This window comes from Capsicum annuum, chromosome 5, assembly GCF_002878395.1.
Source record: "Capsicum annuum cultivar UCD-10X-F1 chromosome 5, UCD10Xv1.1, whole genome shotgun sequence".
NCBI classification, from domain to species: domain Eukaryota; kingdom Viridiplantae; phylum Streptophyta; class Magnoliopsida; order Solanales; family Solanaceae; genus Capsicum; species Capsicum annuum.
In genome coordinates this window covers 201,031,215-201,054,072 of record NC_061115.1, presented here as the reverse complement: position 1 = coordinate 201,054,072, position 22,858 = coordinate 201,031,215, and the positions used below count along the sequence as shown (strand labels likewise).

The window sequence follows — 22,858 nt, the reverse complement described above, 5'->3', positions numbered from 1 at the left end:
TATGTCTTAAAAGATTTTTCTTAATGGGTATGTCATACTCCAACAATTTAATTATTTTGAAATGGAGGGAGCATAAATTTCATCATTTCAGAAGCTAATTATTTCTTATCTCAATTCTTTTTAATATTAATTAAAATTTTGTAATATTTTTATACAGATACATCACTATCATCCGGATACATTGCGACTCAGATATGTGTATACCTTATTTTAGATATAATGTGTGATGACAGATAGTTTTTAATGTATCGTGGCACTAATTAAGTGGTGATACATAAGTTACCAGCTTGATTGTTATGTATCGTGCTATAAATACATACAAGTAATATGAGATTTTATTATAATGTATCATAACCAAAATCATCTCACGCATAATGTATCATGAACAAGATTTTTCAATGTATCGGTAACATTAACATTAGTTTGATACATAATTTTAGCCGAATGCATTACTTTATGTATCGACAAACATGAAAATCCGTCAGATACATAAATCTCGCAAAAAATTTTGAATGGATAAAATAAATATTTTCGATCAAATATGACCAGATCTCTACCTGTATCGTTGAAATTCTCCAACATTCGCTGAAAAAGATAAAAATTTGAGAGATTTTTATTTTGGTGGTGATTCATCAGTGTTTTTTTTTATTGAAGGTTAATGGAGATGGGAAAACATGAAAGTGAAGAGAAGGAGATGAGAGTGGAGTGAAAGAAGGAAGAGGGCGACGGGTTTGGTAGCGGATGGACATTGGGAGTCACGAAGATGAAAGCTTTTCGCTACCGTCATTTATGCTTTTCCGACGAGAGAAAGTGAGAGAAAAGGAGAAGTTGAGAGAAAGATCGAGATACTGTGGGGAAATGGTAGAAATTGAGGAGATTTGAGAATAATGGGAAGGGAGATTCGAGAAGATAAAAATAAAACTATGATGTATCAAGTACAAGAGAAAGAGGAAATTTAAAAGATGAGATGAATGCAATTAAATAAAAAAGTAGGTATTTTAAGTAGATGCGGTAAGTTAAGTAATGCTATCATGTAATTTTTTCAAAAAATAAATCTAAAAAATGATCTTCATAAGGGATTGTCTTGATATTTGTAATACCCCGTATTTTTCTAACTCAGTTTAGCTCTTAGTACACGAGTATTTTTATACAAAATTTTTAAAATACTCAGAATTTTTCAGTTTAGGACTTATCATTGTGTAGGTAATTCAGTCAGCTTTTCAACGATATAAATTTGCCTTAATCCGATATCCGGGTGGGAAGTTATAGCACTTTTAGTAAAACAAGATGCCAAAGTGAGAAGCACCGCGTCGCGGTGAGAGTCAAAATAGCATTCGTCAGTTTTCAGTGAGGCACCGCGATTTCAACGCGTCGCGGTGAAGTGCCAGTTCCCAATTGATATTTTTCAGTGGAGTACCGCGATTGCCCCGCGTTGCGCCAATGCCTATTTTCAGAATTATCACTTTCCAGTGAGGCTTCACAATAATGGCACGTCGCGCTAAAAGGTAATTTCACAATTGTCCATTTTTGAACAGTTTCAGCCAAATTTCAGTGGCTCACATCGCGGTGAAGGCCAAAATCGAGATTTTTAGTGATGAAAATTTAATTCTTTTCAGGGGATAATTGGTCTTTTGTCACGATCCTAATCAGTCTAAACACATTAGTTGACCCCTAAATAACCTAGTTAAGTCATTACTCACTCAATTTTCTCCAAATTGAAGATCATTCTCTTAATTAGCAAAATCCTAGCCTTCAAGAATCAAGAGCAATTCTCAAGAATCTCACAAAGGAACTTCAAGAACTCATCTTCCCAGGTATGTTAGGTGTTCATCCTTGGGTTCCTTTCACCCATGGAGTCCAAGAACCCCCTTTAAAAATACAAGTATTCAGATTTGTGATTTCAATGCTTGAATTAGATTGTACTCATGTTCATGATGTTGTTTAGGTTTCAATCCATGATTAAATTGCAAATTTCATGAAATTAAAATAACATGCGTGATGAATATGTGATTTTCATGTTAAATCCTTGAATTTACAAGTTGAATATTGTAGCCATGATATTTATATGTTTATTATTATGTGAAATAATCATGCTCCCTAAGTGTTTGATATAATGCCTATGTGAATTGAATAGTGCAATCATGACATGTTAGCATGTGTTTTATTCATGAACCAGTTCATACCTTGCAAGTGTTTGACAAAATGTCTCAATAAATGAATCATGACTAAGTGGCTAGCTAGTATGCTTTCAAGATTTTGCCATGCTATACTATTGATGCTATCGAGTTCTGTGGGTATTCAATACCCAAAAAAATCTAGTTGTTTACCTAAAACTACAGTAGTTACAAGATAGTCTCAGTAATGTCATGAACAGTAGTAATCGGTCAGTTACAGAACTCAGTGAAACTTAATCTAGTTTAGTTCAGTTAAATAATCAGTGTCATTCAGCTGGGAGTAGGATTCAGCACCGAGCAAACTCAAGGATGGGGGCTCACCTATCAGTACAGGGCGTGATCCTTAGTAGTAGTCTTTGCGTTTCAGAACTACGTAGACAGCGTAGGTTGAGATATCAACCTGTTAGTTGAGGGTTGATAAGGTGTTTACCTGCCAGTTAAGGGTAATACCGTTCTCATCAGGGAACTTGCCAGTAGAGGGTGACCCTTAGTCTTTTGGGATGATATTTCAGTGGATCCACACAGACAGTGTCTGTACCCGTGGCATGGTACTGACACCTTTCTAACTGGGTTTATAGGTTGGACTCCAATCAGTTTAGAGAGGGGCATGTCGGTTAGATGATTACCTCCCACAGTTTTAGTTTCAGTCTCAGTATAGAACTCAATTCAGTTCTACAGTATCAGGAATGTCAGAAACAGTCACCTAGTTATCAGTAATTCAGTTATCAGTAATATCAGATATCAGCTACTCAGTTATCAGAACTCAGTACTTATTTTCAGTATATATGTATATGCGCAATATTACATACTCAGTACTTGCAATAGTTTCAGTTATCCATGTACTCTTATTTAATTATTCCATATCATTCAGTCAGTTATTGTCCATGTATATGAACCCATGTATTTAACCTTACCTCATCTAGTATACCAGTACATTTTACATACTAATTGCATACTCTTTTCTTGCGCTATGATGTCTCATATCATAGGTTCAGATGCTCAGGTTCTTGACCGCGCTTAGCCAGATTCTGTTAGCAGTAGCAGATTTAATAGTGAGTCATTATCTATTGAGGATGTTCTCATACTTCAGTATTACAATAGATTCAGTATATTTTTTGTTCGAGTTAGTTAGGGGCTTGTCCCATCAACTCTACATTCAGACAGTTTAGTTAGAGGCTTTTCAGACTAGACTAGTTCAGACAGTATTTAGTTTTGCAAATGTTATTATCAGTTGCTATATTTATCAGTATTTAGATAATGAGCCTTATGGCATTTCAGCCTAATTTTCGTATTATTTCAGTATTATTATTTAGTGCTCACAGCAGGTACCTGTCATGGGTTAGCTTGTGGTCCTTCGGGGTTGTAAGCACCATGTAGCGTCTGAGGTGCAGACTTGGGGCATGACAAACTTGGTATCAAAGCCTAAGGTTCAACAGAGTCCTAGGGAGTCTGAAAGCCATGTCAAGTAGAGTCTTGTGCATAGGTGTGAAGTGCGCTACACTTATGGGCAAGGTGCTATGAGATGTTTAAGGAAAGTTTCCCTTCTTTCAGTATTCATGTCGAGCAAGTGAGCATGAGATCAATTTAAATTCTCAGTCTAATTTATTTTTTCCTTCCGTTTATAGATCATGCCTCCCAAAAAGACCAACGGAAAAAAAATTGGAAACCAGCCAACACCTCCGCCCGTTCAGGCAGATCCCCTGGACGAGCATGTATCCTAAGAAGAATTCAGAGTTGCGTTCACCACTCTAGCCCATTCTGTAGTAGCCCAGAATAAACAACCAGCTGTTGTTCAGGCCAACCCAGTGGCCAATACCGTTGCATCCAGGATTCGGTACTTCACCCGAATGAATCCTCCCATATTTTTAGGATCTAAGTCTGAAGAGGATCCACAGAAGCTCCTCGATCAGGTGCAGAAAGTCATAGATATTATGGGAGTGACATCCAGTAAGAGTGTTGAGTTAGCTGCCTATCAGCTACAAGATGTAGATCATACTTGGTTTAAGTAGTGGATGGTAAACAGGTGCACAGATGCAGAGCTCATAAGATGGGAAGAGTTTACTACTGCTTTTCTAGATAGATTCTTTCCCTTAGAGTTGAGGGAATCCAAGGTGTTAGAGTTCATCAAACTCATGAGTGTGAAAGAGTACTCCCTCAAGTTTATTCAGTTAGCTAGGTATGCTCCCATGTAGTAGCAGACAATAGCTTCAGGATTAGCAAGTTCGTGTCTAGGGTATTAGAGAGTGTAGTTAAGGAGTGCAGAACTGCGATGTTAATTAAGGAGATGGACATATCCAGGATAATGGTTCATGCTCAGCAGATAGAAGAGGCTAAGAATAAAGAGAGATAGAGGGGGAAATCAAGAGAGCTAGAATAGGTAGCTTCAATTTCACTCAACTTAAGTTAGAGGGCGGTAATCATTCCTAGTCTCATCCAAAATCTTCAGTCCCAGCTCTGTCCTCAGCTGTCACACCCTTTTTTCGATCGAGGATGGAGGTCGAAGGGTTTTTCCAATTAAAGTGATGGTATTGAATAGGGATTATTTTAATTACAGAGTCGCCACTTAGAATTGAGTTATGGTGTTCCAAGTCACCTTATTGAATCTCTAATAAAAAAATGACTCTTTTATTTTGGTCTGCGAAAATAGAAGATCGAGTAAAGAATTCTGTTGACCGAGGGAAAGGTGTGAGGCATCCCTCGAGTCCCGTGGTTCTAGCACGGTCGCTTTATTGACTTAACTTAAACTATTTTGATAAATTGTGTTAAAGCCTAAATTCATTCATTTTTAATATTTAAAATCTATCTATATATCTTATATTAAACTATTGAAAATTAATTAAGGCGATCTTTGTCGAGGTGCAACATTACATCCTCGAATTATTTTAAACATCTCACAAAGATGTGTACACCGCATTCTTAAATAAGACAAACATTTTAAAATGTGCCTAAAGTTCGTCTAACGTTAAAGGCATTTGGTTTGTCTCTTGTAAACTCGAAACAATTTTGTCTTATCCATTTTATTCCTTTTCACTCTTTATTTTTATATTTACAACAAGTTTAGGATTAATCCGCAACTTACCTTGCTCCTACAAATGAGTTTTCCCTCTCTTTTCTTTTATTATTTGTGACGAGTCTTGAATAAAATCGCAACCAATCTCATTCATTCTCACTTGATTAATAAAATTAATTAATTAAGGCTATAAACATTTTTAACTTTAGGCCCACAATCATTTGATTTTAACAACCAACAACAAAACTTATTGTTGCGAACCCTCTCATAGAATGGCAAGACTAATAACGGTCAATTAAAAATTTGAACGAAAAAATTTATAGACTGATTCAATACTAACCAGAGGGGGAAGTTAGATAAATCTGAAATCAACTGGAAAAACATTTTACTTAAATCTTAACTAATGCAATGAAATAAACCCACAACTAACTAAAATAAATAAATAAATTATACTTAATGAAAATATCTTCCAGATTCAAACCAAAGGACTTAATACTAACAATACTTCTCAAGGGTCATATACTTGTCCAGGTTTCACACTGTTAAACTCACTATTTGCATTATATTATTCAGTTAGAATTTAACATAATCTCTACATTAGAACAAATCACACTTGACCATATCTTAAAGGGATACATATGAAAATGAAATATCATTAAGTAATGTCATCAAAATGTTAAGATTATAATAAACACTCATGAAGATTAATTCATCAAAGAAAAATACGAGATTGCAATGGTTAGAATAGCCTTGGTCAAACTTTTATATAATCATGATCTTACATTATACGAAGAAAGTTTGAGGGATACCTCTTGTGAAAATAATTCACAATGAATGAAAGAAGAATCGCAAACTAGGAATCACGAACCAAACCTCAAACTCTAACTCATTGTCAACCTATTTTCTTTTCTGATCATTCTTCTGTTCTCTTGTTTTTTCTCCTAAGTTGTATATGTGCGTCTTTTCTTTTTTTTTTTTCTAATGTTATTTCTCTGTTTTGCTTTCTCTCTGTTACTCTTTCCGCGTTTCTCTCTTTTTCTCACTTCCTCCTTTTCTTTCTTTTAATTTTTATTTTTTCCAGTTTGTATCCTTTTTTTTACTAATGCTCTCCCATCTCTGTTTTCTAATGCATGTATATTGCATGTCTTTTCTTCCTTTTTAAAGTTGCTCTTTTTTTCACTTTTAATCTTCTTTTTTATTTTTTTTATTTTCTAAGTCTTCTCCGCATTTTTTTTTCAATGTTGTCCGTGTGGTGTGTTATATAGGGTATCGGGTGGAAAGTTGAGGGAGTTGAGGGAAATTAGGGGGTGGTTAGAGTAGTTTTTTAGGGTATAAGATATCTTTTTATTTTTTTAAAAAAAAAGATAAGATAAAAAAAATTAAGATAAAATAATAATAAAATATTAATTAATTATATTTTTATATTAAAAGAAAATGCAAGAAAAGTTTATAACTATCCTAAAAAAAATATAGTTAAAAATATTAAAATTAATAGCTTATTTATTAAAATTAAAAGAAAAAAATATTTCAGAATCTGTTTTCGTAGTATTTTTATTAAAAAAAAATTCCAAAAATATAACTTTATTTATTTATTTTCAACTAAAACTTATTAAAAATGAAATAAGAGTTAAAATAATATCAGATCAAATATAAATATTTAATACCCAAAAATATATATCAAATTCGGGAGGGTAAAAAATTACCTGTCTACATTTTGCCCTCTTTGTGTGAAATCTCGAAGAGTTTTCATACAAAGAAGTAGACAAAGAGGTGATTTTGATCCTCCAGTTATTCAAAAAGTAAAGATAAAACAAAATAAAATAAAATAAAAGATGTGACCGAGTCTTGGTTTTGAACCGCCTACATATCCCGAGTTATAAGAGAATCAGGTCACTTGTAGTTCAAAAGTAAAATGACGAGAGGACGAGTTAGAGGTCGAGTGATGTTCCATCGAGTTTTCAGTTCACGACTTCCTACTTTTATATTTAAATGAATAACAAAAATAGAAAATGAAGATACAAGTAAAAGATCCTATCTATGCAACTTTCTTGAATCTTGACTTGGACATGAAAATCTTCACCCTATTCTTCAGGCGGGCTCTTGAACTTGCAATGATAATGTTCACCCTATTCTTCAGGCGGGCTCCTGGACTTACAACTTCTTCACTATGTTCTTCAGGCGGACTCCTGGCTTGTTATTTCTTCACACTGTTAGTCATGCGGGTTTCTGAATTGCTTTTTCTTCACCCTGTTCTTCAAGCGGGCTCTTGGACTTACTTTTCCTTTATCATGTTCTTCAGACGGGCTCCTAAACTTGATTTTCCTTCACCTTGTTCTTCAGGCGCGCTCCTGGACTTACTTTTTCTTCACCCGTTCTTCAGGCGGGCTCCTGATTTGCTTTTTTTTTTTTCAAATATGTTCCTGAACTCAAAATAAAAGGTGAAATAGAAAAATAACATACCATTTTTTAGGAGGAACCTGATCAAAAAATAAATTTTTATTCTTTAGAAGGGTCCTATCCCATTCTTTAGGAAGGTCCTGAGCATAAAAATAAATTCTCATTCTTTAGGAGGGTCCTGTCCCATTCTTCAGGAAGGTCTTGAGCATAAAACAAATTTCCATTCTTTAGGAGGGTCCTGTCCCATTCTTCAGGATGGTTCTGAGCATAAAAGAAATACCCATTCTTCAGAAGGGTCTTGAGCAAAAATAAATTCTCATTCTTCAGGAGGGTCCTGGGCATAAAATAAATTTCATAAACACGAATAAAATTTTGTCCCAATTTGCATTAGAAAATTTTATGAGTGTCATCAGATCACAACTTTTGAAAAGTACAGTAAAGAGGGTGAATTAAGATCCTGCTAAAGAAATGCATTTCTTCAGAGTAAAACTGACGACCAAAATTAGGAAGTACGTCACCTAACACATGAAAACTGACATACCCTGACTAAGAAGTGTGTCTCCTAAGGATTAAATGAAATGACTCGACTAGAAAGTGCGTCTTCTAGTAGTGAATGTTCAAGTTAGGAAGTGCGTTACCTAACCAACAAAACTTGAATTATTCAGACTAGAAAGGGCGTCTCCTAGGAGTTAAATGGAAGGACTCGACTAGAAAGTACATATTCTAGGAGTGAACGTTCAAGTCAGAAAGTATGTTACCTAACAAATGAATCTTGAATTATCCAGACTAGGAAGTGCGTCTCCCAGGGATTAAATGACTCAACTAGAAAGTGCATCTTCTAGTAGTAATGGATGACGAGTTTTTACCATAATTGTGATTACTAAACATGTGTAGCAATATTGACTCTTGCATTTGCAAAAGTGAGAAAGTGCATCTTTTGATATTTAAGCTTTGAAGTCCTTAATTTGAAGGTAACATGTGTTTTTGTTTCATACAAAGAAAACTTTTAAATTCTTTTAAAAATGCGATGGTTGATTTGTGGCATTTTGCTATTAAGGCGATCGTTGGTGCACTTGTGATGCTCAGCTCCATTGAAAATCATTGATAGGTATTGTTGACTTGTCATACTTTCGATCCCAAATCTGACTATCAAATTTTTTGACTCAAATCATATTTCTCTTGCATGATGCCCCTGGATTCAACTTTAAATGCACCATTTATACTTCTATGAGTCCAAAAACTGTCGGATGACAAGCATTCTTGAGTACCTTGCTTTATTTTTGAAACATGTTATCTTTGTGTGTTGGCCCTTTGACTTGCTTTGTATAACTGAAGGAGTTGATAGCAAGTTTTGAAGTCCTTCCTCACTTGTTTTGACATAAATTTGACTCAAAAATACGTGAAAGATGACAATAGTGATTTTCTTTTGACCACAAAGATACAAAAATTAAAAATAAAAATAAAAATAATAATAATAAAAAAAGACAGCATGCATTTATTTTTTTAAACAACAAAAAGAAAAACTTATTTGAGTGTGGTCACTGGTAACTAGGGGTGTACATAGGTCGGGTTGGTTCGGTTTTTCATTAAAATATAACCAAACCAATAATGTCGATTTTCTAAATCTATAAACCAAATCAAACCAATATACAATCGGTTTTAGTCGAGATTTTTTGATTTTTCGGTTTTTCAGTTTTTTTGGCTTTTTTTCAATTATAAGGTGACTGAAGAAAAAATTAAATGTTTTCACTAAAAATATAAAAAAAACAATGGTCATAGAGTAGTTCCAATAAAAATTAAGTTGGCAAATTATTAAAACATCTAAACTACTATCTCTCAAAGTAATATTATGTGGATACCCAGTGGTTCAATTTCTAAGTCACTAATAATAGTAGCTTGTCTGAAAGTTCTCTTCACATAAAATGTGAGCATACAAAAGAATGAGGAATTGGAGACAACTTATTAAAAGCTTAACTCCATAAAATAATTAACTATAACATAATTCCATAAGAAAAAAGAGAAAGAAGAGAAATAACCCAAATTACAACTTGATGAATGAGGAGAATGAGAAGAGTAAGATGAGGAAATAATGAGAACTCTCTGAAAACTTGGAAAGTAAAATGTAAAGTGAAGCAATTGAAGAGTTTTAGGTTTTTATATTAAAACTAGAAAAAAATATCCGCGCTTCGCGCGGTTAGGAAACATATTTTCCTTTACAATTATAAAAGCAAGAAATATTTTTTATGTATATGAATAAAGGTAAATACATTATGTCTACATTTAGTTTAAACCATTTATTTCTATGAGAAATAGAAAATTTTATGATGTTGTAAATGCATAAATAAAGAAAATATAAATGCTAGTAATAAATATAAAAACAGTAGATTTACTAAATTTAAAAAAAAAAAATATGAAGAGACAAAGGAAAATAAAAATACAGCATGTGTTGTTAGCTTGTTATTCATTTACACCTAAATGATATATACTAATTGATACTTGTTTTTCATTTTTTATGCCATAAAACTTTGAAGTCATTTTACATTTGAAGTGAATATGAGATTTATTATAAATTCAATTCAATTAAATGAATGCTATATTTATCCATATTCAATGAGTTATCATAACCTTCCATGTCCACTATTATACGTTAACTTTGTAAAGAATTAATTTTGACAACAGATGTGAATATGTTGGTTGATGACTTTTTAGCTTTCTAATTGAATACAAATGGTTATTCTTAATTTTTAATTATATCTAATATTCTGTAAACTCTTAAGATGGAATTTATGCCTTTTAAAAGTACAAAAATGACCAAAAAGAGAAAAAGATAAATAATAATGGAAGTCATAGCTCTCTCTCCTTCTCTCTCTCTCTCTATATATATATATTTTATTAAATATATATTTATTTTGAAGTGAAATTACTTGTTTATTATCCCTTTTTTCGTAATATATACACATAGATAATATATTTTCGTACATGGTTGTATTATTAAGGAGAACTGATTTTGTATGTTGTAATTTTTTATTTTTTTTTAGTTTTACAGACTTTTTATAAGAGATCTTCATTTTTATACATAAGATATCCCCATTCTAAGGTATAAGAGATTTAAAAAAAAAAATGCATTTCCTCATATTTTATTTAATATACATTTAATATATTTTATAAGTTAGAATATAATTCTCTTCATTATTTGCAATGATTGACAAATCATTGCAAATATTTACCTCTAATTTTTTACTTCAGCTTTTGTCAATATTTTTTTAATTGTTTTGTCCTAATTTTTGCCTAAAATCAGTAAATTGAAATTCACATTATACTCCAAATTTTATGCCAACATCTTCTTCCTCTTTCTTTTTATATTCTTTTACCATCTCAATACTTTCATACATATCTCCTTTTAAATTTATTATTTGCTTATTACATAAAGGATTCCTAAAAAGGGGAAGAAAAGGAATAGGAAAATAAACTCTCATAAACTTTTTTATATAAAAAATTCAAGAATACTCTCAAAACATTTTAAGTAAAAAAAAAAAAAAAATTCAATTCTCAAATGTAAAATCATCAACATCATATCCAATTAAAGCTTTCAATGTTAGTAATAACTTAAAACTGAAAGAATATATTCTCTAGTTAAATATGCTTTTAAATTTCTTAAAGAAACGATCATAATTTACAATGAAGTTGGATTGATTCAAGTTACCTTCCAAAGATATTTCAATCATTAACCCCACAATTAGGATCTAGGTTTCCTACAAATAACGTACATATTCTACTATAATAAATATTACATTAAAATCATAGTAAGGTAAAAAAATTAAAATAAACTTTGTGCTCAATTAAAATTTTCAATTCCGCTGATTGGGTGGACTATAATTGCTTTGTTGATCTGATTTTCTTAGAAACCATATGTGTCGATCTCCCTGCTTACACTTCACATTATTTGAAGTAGATATGAATAATCTATATACTATCTATATATATAAGTTAATTTTTTGTATAGTACTTATTTTGTAATATACATTTAATATATTTTGTAAGTTAGAATATAATTCTCTTCATTAATTTAAGAAGAAAAGTATGAAAGGGAAACTTTTTTTTATTTTAAAAGGCAGCAAAATATGAAAAGTACTATGATGTAATACTCTTAATTAATAGAACATAAATATTGGGCACAATTGAATACGGTAAATGATTCACAAATCATTGCAAATATTCACCTCTAAGTTTTTACGTGATCTTTTGTCAATATTTTTTAAATTGCTTTGTCATAATTTTTGCCTAAAATCAGTAAATTAAAATCCACATTTTACTCCAAATTTTATGTCAACATCTTCTTCATCTTTCTTTTTATATTCTTTTACCATCTCAATACTTTCATATATACATCCTTTAAATTTATTATATGCTTATTAGCCGAATAATTAACACCCCTATCAGTCTATAGACATTTCCTTCTCACAACTTAATTGAAAAACAAGTAAAATGCAGTATGAAACAGAATCTTGGAGTGGTTACCTACAGGAAGAAATAGAGAGAATGGCTTCAAAGAATGCAGTGGTGATGTTCAGCAAAAATACATGTTGCATGTGTCATGCTATAAAGAGGCTCTTGTGTGGAATGGGTGTCAACCCAACAGTTTATGAATGCAATGATCACAATCCCACTTGGCAGAACGCCTTGTTTAGTCTTCTTGGCAACTCCTCCACCCCCTCTCTGCTTGGTTTCTTCATTGGTGGCAAGCTCGTTGGGTCCATGGACAGTATCATGGCAGCTCATATTAATGACATATTAGTTCCTCTTTTAAAAAAAGCTGGTGCTCTCTGGCTTTGATTGTCTCTCTTTTCCTCCAAAGTAGCAGTAGCAAATAGAGAGCTGCTGCTTCATTCGCCATTCGTGTAAAAAAGGATGATGATGTGGGTTCGATCGATTCGGCGGTCATTGTCGTCGTTGGTCGAAGTTATTCGTCACTGATTCTTCTTTGTCCCAAGATTTAATTTTTTTGAGAAAATTTTTGAACTCTGTACTTTCAAGATTTAATTTTTATGATAAATTTTTTGCTTTTCTTGGGTTTACCGAATGGTGTTCGGTGTAACAGAATCGACGGCAAACAAAAAATTGAATAAAAAGCAGCCAATTGAGACATAAACAACTACTTTTTTCCCAATGAAAAGCAATAAATACATGATTAGTGCTCAAATATCAATTTTGTATAGAAAATGAATACAATTTATAATCCTAACACTTCAGAAATGTGAAGAGGCCATATAGAAAGTTTTTCAGATCATACAACAACATCTCTTTTCTTCACAAAGGTTATAGGAGAAAATATCAAAAACTCTTACAATGTGTAGATTTACATTATCTAAAATACTTAATATGATGAGAAAAATTCATGAGTCATTTGAATAAAAGAACGTTGTCTTTATATACTACTTTACATTTTATGCCACTTCCACTTTCTTGACCTTTGGTATTTTATAACTATTATGAGCTTTAAGAGACCATTAATTAGGAATACCAATGGAATCATACATGCATATTAATAAAGAATAAGAATTTATTTATTTGTAAAATAAATTAATTGAAAGAAATGAGAAAAATTGTCAAAAAAGGAGAAAAAAGAAAAATAGGATTGAAGGCCATAGAGAGTGCCACATCATCCTTGTCTTGTTTCTCCTTTATATATATATATATATATATATTGAGCTTTGTATTAATTTGTTACTAATGGACAAATATTATAATTAAAGGTCAAGAATATATATCTATTTTCTGAATATAAAAAAGTAATAAAAGTAATTAGAAAGTAGATTATAAGTAATATTTTTTTACATATAAGAAATTAAAATTATATATATATATATATTATGTCGGTTCGGTTTGATTTTATTTTTGCTAATACAAAACCAAACTAAGAATGATCGATTTTTCCCCCCAACACCAAACCAATCAAACCAAACCATAAGTCGTTTTTTTCCTCGGTTTGGTTTGATTCATCTGTTCGATTTGACTTAGCAGTTTGGTTTGTACACCCCTACTGGTAACTCCCAGTGCCACCAGTGGGCAACACCCAAACAGGCTTTATGCACTTCATTCCCGATAAGATCAGGAAAGTTCTCCTGATGTGGTCACTGGTATGTTACAGATCTTCCATTTACATGTTTATGCCTTATTAGATCTAGGAGCTTCTCTGTCTTTTGTAACTCCTTACATAACAGTCAACTTTAAAGTCAGACTAGAAATCTTAATAGAACTTTTCTCAGTCTCTACCCCAGTAGGCCAGTCTATCATAGTTCGACAGGTATACAAGAACTGTCTGGTTATGATATCTCAGAAAGTCACTTCAGCAGACTTAGTAGAGTTAGAGATGACGAATTTCGACGTCATTCTCGGCATGAATTGGCTCCATTCATGCTATACCTCAATTGACTGTAGAAGTAGAGTTGTTCATTTTCAGTTTCCAAATGAACCAATCCTCGAGTTCGTTATCATGAAAGGAGAGGGAAATCTTCGTAGCCATTTGGCTATAAAAATTATTCATTTTTTTTTTCGAAAAATTATTTCACTTTAGTGAAAAAAGTGAAAACAAGATGTATTTGACCATGAAAATTTCAAATACAATTCCGAAATTGTATCTTTTTTCACTCATACTTCTCTCATAAAATTTTAGAAAAAAACTTTAATTTATATTCATGGCCAAACACAACTCTAACTCTAACTTCAACTCCGAAAAATTCTGATTTTCATGGCCTCGGGTGGTTTGACTACTTAAACTTTCACTTCTAGGTGAGACATTCTCCTACCTTGTAATCCCCTCTTTCCCACCGCCATTTTGAAAAGAAAAAAATGTGAAAGCAACCACTTAAACTTGTAATAGAATAGGCTATCTACACTACACTCCCTAGGGTGCGGCCATTCTTCAAACACTGCGCGAATGCGATATATTTTGTGGATCAGACTGCTCTTTTTATATACCATTCTATGACTACAAAATCAGAAGGCATTTATTGTAACTGAATAATTTAACATTTACATATAAATGACCCCCAAAGAAGGGAACATTATCCCCTCAAATACTAAAAAATAAAAATTATAAGTCAGCAAATACATGGTATGTTTTGGAGTCTACAGTAATGAGCTTCAATGCAGCTACTAATGCAGCAACTGCTATACAACTAAAGAAACAAATATTGAGCCAATGCCAACTCTTCTGTAATAATGACAGCTTCTTTCTCCTAGCAACAATGTACATATGATTTGGAAGTATAAATGTGAGTGGAAATGTACTGATAGCACCTGTAAGGCTCATGAAGTCTCCCAGAAAAGGCAATAGGGCAGAGAGGAATGCAGTAATGGCTATATAACCACCTCTAACAATGACTCTGAATGCCAAATTTTTACAAGCCAGTGCACTCCCTCTAACTCCATACTTGGTATCCAAGAACTCGTACGTCGGACTTGCAAATATCTAGGAACATAAACAGAAGCAACTTTCAGCATGCTAAAAATAATTAGAGACATTGTAGGTGTATATGAGGGACCAAACGAGTGTTATCGGGAAGTGCATGAAGCATCCCATGTTCCTGCAGAATTCGGTCAACGGCAGCACCACAAAGGGTATGGGTATGAATAGGCAGCCTAGATTGATACAAGCATCCATGGTTAATCCCACGGCTTGAACCCCTGAGCTATAGGTCAGACGGAGGCAACTTTACGGTTGCTCCAAGGCTCGCCTTCTTTTCCGGAACTGTTTGAAGGAAAAAACTTACTGATGCGTGGTGTTTACACCAAACTACATTTTCTTTTACCATGATTAGTAGTAATAGAAGATAAGCTGATAATCGGTATGAGTTAACTGTGGTTAACTGATAACAGATTATATATGAAGACACATGTTATGAATTTGTTGCTTTGGTGTAAATACGCGGTATGGATAAAGCTTTTTTCTTGTTTGAATTATGTAACATGAAAATAAATGTATAAAGATTATAAGATCGGAGCAGAGTGATAATTACATGCAACGCAATGATAGCTTGCAAGAAAGCAGCAATGTTGGCCATTCCCTTTAACCAAATTGGACCACTAACGTTGTTCAGCAAATACGAAGATGCACTTGATCCATAAGCCCAATATCCAATGTAAGTAACAGCATGCATTGGAACAACTCCTACAGTGAACTGAAAGTTAAGGGCTTTTATCATGTTATTGACAACTGGTTCTCTCACAGTGGCCTACATGAAAGACACGAGATTGCAAGAGTTAAAAACAGCGGGGAAAACAAATTCACAAGACGAACAGAAGTATCTGTATGTAAGGAAATGGTGATAAGACGTTTACAGTGCTCTACGGAAAGAGTAATTGTCATGCTTCATTCATAATTACAGAGTCTCTTTAGTAGAATGTTGCACAAAGTTTATACTCAAGAAACGAAGGTAATTGGTAAAACTGTTATCCTAATTAATCAGTAAATGGATCAACACTTCCCTCCAGCAAATAGGTTTCTTTTAGCAGACTTCCTTCACTGTACTGTTCGATCAGGTTTTTACATCAAAGTCGAAACCAATCAGTAAGTTACGGAAATAGACCTTTAGAGGCTGATCAGTAAGTTTAGAAGTAGACCATTACTTTCTCAATGAAATTACATCAGCATGGTAGCTAATTGAGTAATTTTCTTTCATTCAAACGGACATAGTTAATAGAAATCCAAAATTCAAAAGAAAGGTACAACGGTAACAAAAGATCACCTAAAATGGTGCAACTATACCAAGTATAATCCAGCTTTGTTTATCCCTAGTATTGAAAAGACTAAATTAAATCATTTATGAAATTGCCAAGAATTTCCAATTCTATGTACAATCATAACGAGCATATCAAAAGAAGCATGAGAACTAAAGCGGTTTAACAATTCTCGAGGGTATGGTGGGCATTACATGCAAAATTAGTTTAAGCATCGGTACCAAATTTCAATCATCAACTCATGTCAAGTAATTCATTACTTTGACTTCACTATAAGTTACGCTTTCTGAGCAAAAGATTATATGCATAAACAAACTTATCAATTTCTAGGTCGGTTACCTGTATCTCGGGAAGCATTCCTGTGTTATATGCAAAAACAAGGTTAGCAGCAGCACCAATCGTTGCCCAAATTTTACTGCTTTTGGTTCCTGGAATGCTGTAGTCTCTAGGAGGTGCTGCAAGACCTGCAATTCAGGATATAAAGAAAGGATGTATTTCTCTTAAAAATATATAGCTAGTTGAAAGGGAAAATATAATTATTGGTAAAGAAGAAAAATCAGCAAGAGCAAGGCTATGCTTTCCATTCCAGAGAAATCCAAATACAACAACAACAACAACATACCCAGTGTATTCCCACAAAGTGGGGTCTGGAGAGGGTAAAGTGTACGCAGTCCATACCACTACCTCAGATGAAATAGAGAGGCTGTTTCCGATAGACCCACGGCTCAGGACAAAGAACAGTATAACAAACAAAACAAGCCCTCACCCCTCACCCCTCACACATTCATACACTAAGATTTGATCAATTCTACTTTTCAACAATAATGTACAGCAGAAAGGAATAATTACCCGAAAGTGCCATCAGTTAAACTAATGGTATGCACACATTGAATTCAATTTAAATTTGCGTTTGACTCAAGATATTAAGGAAGGAGAGGCTTACCGTCTTTAAGAGACAAAGCAATCGCTATACAAACATACACTAGACTGAAAAATGTTGAAAACCCCAGCCAAGCCCTTAAAGCTGACAAATGGGGTATAGCAATGGCAAAAAGGACACAGGCGAACCCAGCCAGCGCAATGAAGTGCGGCAATTTCATCTGATGATCATCCCTAAAGAGAACATAGAAAGCCTGTAATCAAGTTATTGGAATCATCCAATCAGAAAACACAAAAAATCTGAATAGAATCATATGTATAATTTTGCTTAAAAATTAAATCCATGAATTAAAAGATATTAATGAACTTGCCAATATTAATTAACCGTCAATACTTCAGAATTTCTTTGGTGCAGGGAAAAAAGAGAAGACAAATCAGTCAAAGAAACGTGCATGTGTACTTGATAAACCACATTTTATGTCTCATCATGTTTTCATATCCCTTTCCTTTTATTTGTCTTTGTTTTTTTTTAACTGCACTGTCTAAGTGGATCTGGAAAGTTAACAACAACATACCCAGTGTAATCTCACAAGTGGGTTCTGGGGAGAATAGAATGTGCGACGAACTGAGGTAGGGAGGCCGTTTCAGATAAGACCCACGGCTCAAGGAAAGATATCAAAACAGATGGACTTGGAAAGTTACTGACGCAAATTACCTTTAATGCCTGTCCACCCAAAATGACAAATCCAGCGTTTATCAAGAAAAGATTTGCATACTGTAATGCCCAAACGAGTGAATAGGCTGTCTGTCCTGCAGCAGCCAAAATTCCATTCAGCTAAACTAACGGAATCAAAACCAGATAAATCAGAGAAGAAGCAAATCGAGTGGGTCAACGTAAGAAGCTTCACTATGTACTGCATAAGTTTTCAGTAACACATACCATATATGAATCCCGCAAGGTCTCTATATCTTATATGCCTCCTTCCTCCGTATTCATGAAGTTTAGCAACAAGAGTACTAGCATATAGTGATATAGCTGATGATAATATCAAACCAACCACACCACCAAGCCAACCTAGAGGAACCATAATTGTGCCAGCATATCCGAGAGCAAAGGCACTGTTGATACCAGTCCCCAAAACAATTCCTACTTGAAACCATGAATCTGCAGCTTGCTCAACAGGTGAAATGAGCACAATTTACTAAAAATCAGCAGATGATTTAAGTTAAGAATCATAATTTGCAGATATCACACAACAACAACCACAGCAACATACCAGTGTAATCCCACAAAGGTGGGGTCTGGGGTAGGTAGGGTGTAAGCAGATCTTTCCCCTACCTTAATTGTTTCCGAAAGACCCCGGCTTAAGTAGCGCAAATAAAAAAACATACAGAAGGAATAAAATAAAACATGTACCAGAGGCACCACATAGCATATAGGGAAGGGAAACACTAACAGTAGAAAAATCATGTGATAACGAAACACAGGACACACAGGATAGCGACATGAATCGCAAGACAGAAACTACGTAAAAACTGTTGATATTGCTGGTACTAAAGGAGAAACAAGTACGGGCTCCATATTACCCCAAGCCTAATCCTGTAGGAAAGCGATACAACACTCGCCTAACTATTAACCTTCTACCCTAATTCCCGACCATCAAATCCTCCCATCTAAGGTCATGTCCTCGATGAGCTGAAGCTCCCCCATCATTTGTAGATATCATATTGTACAAATTTTGGCACGTCTTTTTTCTGCTCATATACATCTTAATAGGATTGAAGATAACAATACTAAGATATTTTTCAAAACTTTGCCAACAAAATAAAAAATTCTTATTTTTACGTCATACTTGGGTAACTTAATTCTAGTACATTAATCATATGGGGCATGATAACATTACATCTATGCAACTAGTAGATGCTACACCATGTCTATCGATAATAGAAGTGTATTCACTTGGTTTGCAGTTTAACTGGATACATGTGAATGGAAATGCTATCCAGAGAGAGGCAGGTGGGATTCAAGATTTGAACTTTATGGATTCAAGTTCGGGGTTCCACCACAAGCCATTTAATTTACAAGGTTTGGAATCAATTATTGGTACTCATTTAGTAAGCTTTTTAACACACACATGGTTCGAGACAAAGCTATTGAGTTCAAACGTAATTCACACTAATTCACACCCTATGTTCACCTGCACACAGTGGTCACAAAGTTCAGTTTTTATCACAAGCAAGGGCAAGGCCAGTCTTAAAGCTACGGGTTCTGCAAAACCCATTATCTCTGGCTCAAAATTTGTATTTGTACGAAAAATTCATTTAATATATATGAATAATCTATCTTGAATCAAGTAAGTCAAAAGGCATTATGATTCAGAACCCATCAATTAAAAATCCAAGCTCCCCCTCTGATTGCAAGACTTGTCATACAAGAAGATGCAATTGGAATTAACCTCACAGACACATGAAAGTGTTATGCAGAAAAAAAGACACTAATCATGCTAGCTCATTACATCATTGGGGGTCCAATTAAAACATCAACTTCTTCAAAACTCATAGGAGTCATTTGGTTGGGGGGATAAGGTGATACATCTCATGATTAAGCCTACAATAAATTTATACTCACTCCGTTTCAAAAAGAATGACTTACTTTGAAAGAAAGACTTTTGAATCTTGTGGCCTTAAATTAAAGTTGTGTCAAATGTATCAAATGTTCTTTGATCTTGTGGTCCTAAACATGTCACGTGAAAAGTTGAAATTAAAAAATTGCTAAAAAATAAAAGGGGTTATTCATTTTTTAAACGGACTAAAAAGGAAAGTAGGTAATTCTTTTTAAAACGAAGTGAGTACCATTTATTAAACACAACATAAATTTTACCCCAGCTGTAATCATGAGATATTCCACCTTATCCCATCCAACTTGGTATTAGTTTATCCCATCTCCGGATAAATTAGTCTAGGAATTGAAAATTTATAATCCCAGGACTATAGTAAACATAACAAACAATCCCTTAGGGCCTGATTGATAGACATACTAAATTATCCCGTATTATAGTAATAATCCCAGGTCTAATTTGTCCCACCTGAGAGATGGGATAAAAAAAATCCAAGGTGGATGGAATGAGGTGGAATATTTCATGATTAAGTTTGGGATTGGTAATTGGCATCCTAGGATTAAGTTCAGGATAAAGATTTATGCTGTATATGTCAGACGGAAGTATAAATCTTATCCTCGACTTAATCCTGGAATATCCCACCTTATCTCGCATAGCATAAGGTTCTACGAGAGTCATGTCAATTCACTTCTTTTGGCTCAATAATATTCTATGAGATCTTCATTTATGAACATAATCTATAGTTTAAAAAAAAAGCTCGATACACTAAAGCTTCCGTCGTGCAAGAGTCCAGCGAACATAATCTAACATAGATTCAAAACTAAAAAAAAAGCCAAAAAGAGTATTTTATGAAAGAGAAAGAGACCATTACTAACTTGATGTGAAGAAATAGGAATATCAGTCACCAACTTTTCATCTTTGTTCACTTTAGGGAGAAGGGGATCACCAAACGACATTGAAATAAAAAAGGCAGGCTAAAGTGTAAGAAGCAAATATAAACTAAACTCTACAACCTCCTCCTCCTCCTCCTCCTCCTTCTCCCTATGTGAATTTGATTGTAGTGAAATAGGTGTTTCCTATTTGCAACAATTGAAGATATTATTTGGAGTGCCAATGTCCAACTTGATTGTTCCATCATTGTATAGTGATGGGCATGTATGTCCTTGTCTTTCACTTTCTTTTTTTAAAAAAAAAAACTGTTTGTTGCTTAGATTTGTGAAATTCATTCACAGTTGATCCAATAATATCGAACAAGATGACAACCTCACAACAATAACTGCATGTAACATAATAATTGCACGAGTGGGTTCGGAAGCGTGACGTGTAGCCAATCTTTACTTGTCAATATTCAAATATTGTTGTTAAGGATTATTAATAATTTTTAAATTTAACTATTATTATTATTTATATAATAATTATTTAATAACAAAGGTAGAAAAGGAAAGCTAAAAAAAATACTTCCTCCGTCTCAAATTATGTGTATCATTTCCTTTTTAATTCGTTCCAAAATAAATGTCGTCTTTTCTTATTAGACAACTTTTTAAAGACACAATTACCCTTTTACCCTTATTGGTTCCACTTAATTAAAAAAAATATATTGACACATTTTTTTTATAAAGAATAATTTGGTAAACTTTACCAAATCTTCCCTTTTTTCTTAAATTTCGTGCCCAATCAAATGACGACACATAAAATAGAACGGAAGAAGTAGTAGTATAGAAAGCAACTAAGCAATAGCAATTATTTTCTTTGTTACTTTTCTTTCTCATGTTTTTGTTCTTTCACAGTTAATTTGACTTAACTCTTAAAAGATAAATTGAATTGAATTAATTGAATGTTAATATTTTAATATAAAAAGTTAGAAAGTTATACAAGATATACTAAAAATTGCAATGCCTTATTTTAATATGATTAAAAAAACTTTTTATAATGTTGATAGAAGTTCATGTAGCAAAACTTTTGAGAAGCTAAATATGACAAGTAAAACTAAATGAGGTAAGTAATATTATAATTGAAGCAAAAATAATAATAAGTATTGCTAAAATTGAACTAGACAATATTTGATTACTCACTAACTTTTTATCATAATTCTTAATCTCCATCTTTTTTTATCTAGCGTCATGTTTTTGGGACGCTCCGGAAAAAGGAGAGGGTTCACAATTTTGTAATCTATTACGTATATGTTTGGATTGTGGTTACGTGTTAAGTCACTCAATATATTGTTGAATTTGTTAAGTAAATGACGAAAGTATTACTTTTTCTCTTTTCCATTATTGCCCTTAATTATTCTTTCATAATTATATCACATACTTTCTTCGATTTTATTTTACCTAACAAAAGTAGATTTCAATTTACTTGTTCATTTTTGAAAATTAAGAAAAATTTATAGTAACTTCTTTTCCATACTATTTCGTAATATTAAAAAATCATATAGAACAGTAATATATAATCTAATTTAGAATTGCAAAGTACTATTAATAAAGTTAGTTTGATAAAATACATTTTTAATCAAAATTTTCTTTAGGAGTGCAATAGTGGCCAAGTAAAATGAAACATGGGGAATATCTCTATATACTAGTACTACTATTGTTATTCTACGTTTATGTTATGCATCAACAACGCCAATATGAATTGTGGTGATATGGTTGAGATCTCTCTGCCCTTAATCTAAGTCTCAGATTTGAGCTTATGAGAATGAAAAAAGTTCTATTAGGAGCGCCACCAAATATGGACCGTGTAAAGTGTGAATTTGAATTTAGTCAATCGCAAGAGGTAGGCCAATCTTCTTTCCATTGTCTCCAAATATGGACCGCGTAAAGTGCTGAAGCCAAATTTAGTCAATGGCCAGATATAAGCCAATCTTCTTTCTGTTGCCCCAAATATGGACCACTTAAAGTGCGAACCCGAATTTAGCAATGGTGAGAGGTACGCCAATCCCTTCATCTCATTTGATGTGATATACTTTTTTAAAAAAGGTAAGGGAAAAAGGTATCGTTTTCACCCTAAACTATATTCGAAAAGTTGAAGCCACACCTAAACTA

At 33.2% G+C, this 22,858-nt stretch overlaps 2 protein-coding genes across 4 annotated transcripts; one reads left to right on the top strand and one right to left on the bottom strand.

The window, feature by feature from the left end:
• The first annotated feature begins 12,066 nt into the window (after positions 1–12,066).
• On the top strand, positions 12,067–12,414 carry LOC107872034 (glutaredoxin-C7-like). Its single transcript, XM_016718860.1, has one exon. It carries the CDS (start codon positions 12,067–12,069, stop codon positions 12,412–12,414), a length of 348 nt encoding a protein of 115 aa, XP_016574346.1.
• A 2,152-nt stretch (positions 12,415–14,566) lies between these two features.
• LOC107871092 (proline transporter 1) lies at positions 14,567–21,032 on the bottom strand. 3 transcript variants are annotated; one of them, XM_047412658.1, is made up of 7 exons: positions 20,693–21,032; positions 18,140–18,401; positions 17,915–18,009; positions 17,264–17,453; positions 16,660–16,784; positions 15,600–15,815; positions 14,567–15,052 (listed from the first exon to the last, which is right to left on the bottom strand). In XM_047412658.1, the coding sequence occupies exons 2-7, from the start codon at positions 18,285–18,287 to the stop codon at positions 14,675–14,677; spliced, it is 1,152 nt and encodes a 383-aa protein (XP_047268614.1). In that variant the 5' UTR covers positions 18,288–18,401; positions 20,693–21,032; the 3' UTR covers positions 14,567–14,674. The 3 variants fall into 3 exon arrangements, with proteins under 3 accessions (XP_047268614.1, XP_016573375.1, XP_016573376.1); XM_016717889.2 differs by having other exon boundaries at positions 18,140–18,364; positions 20,683–21,031; XM_016717890.2 differs by having other exon boundaries at positions 18,140–18,364; positions 20,693–21,031.
• Between the last annotated feature and the right edge of the window lie 1,826 nt (positions 21,033–22,858).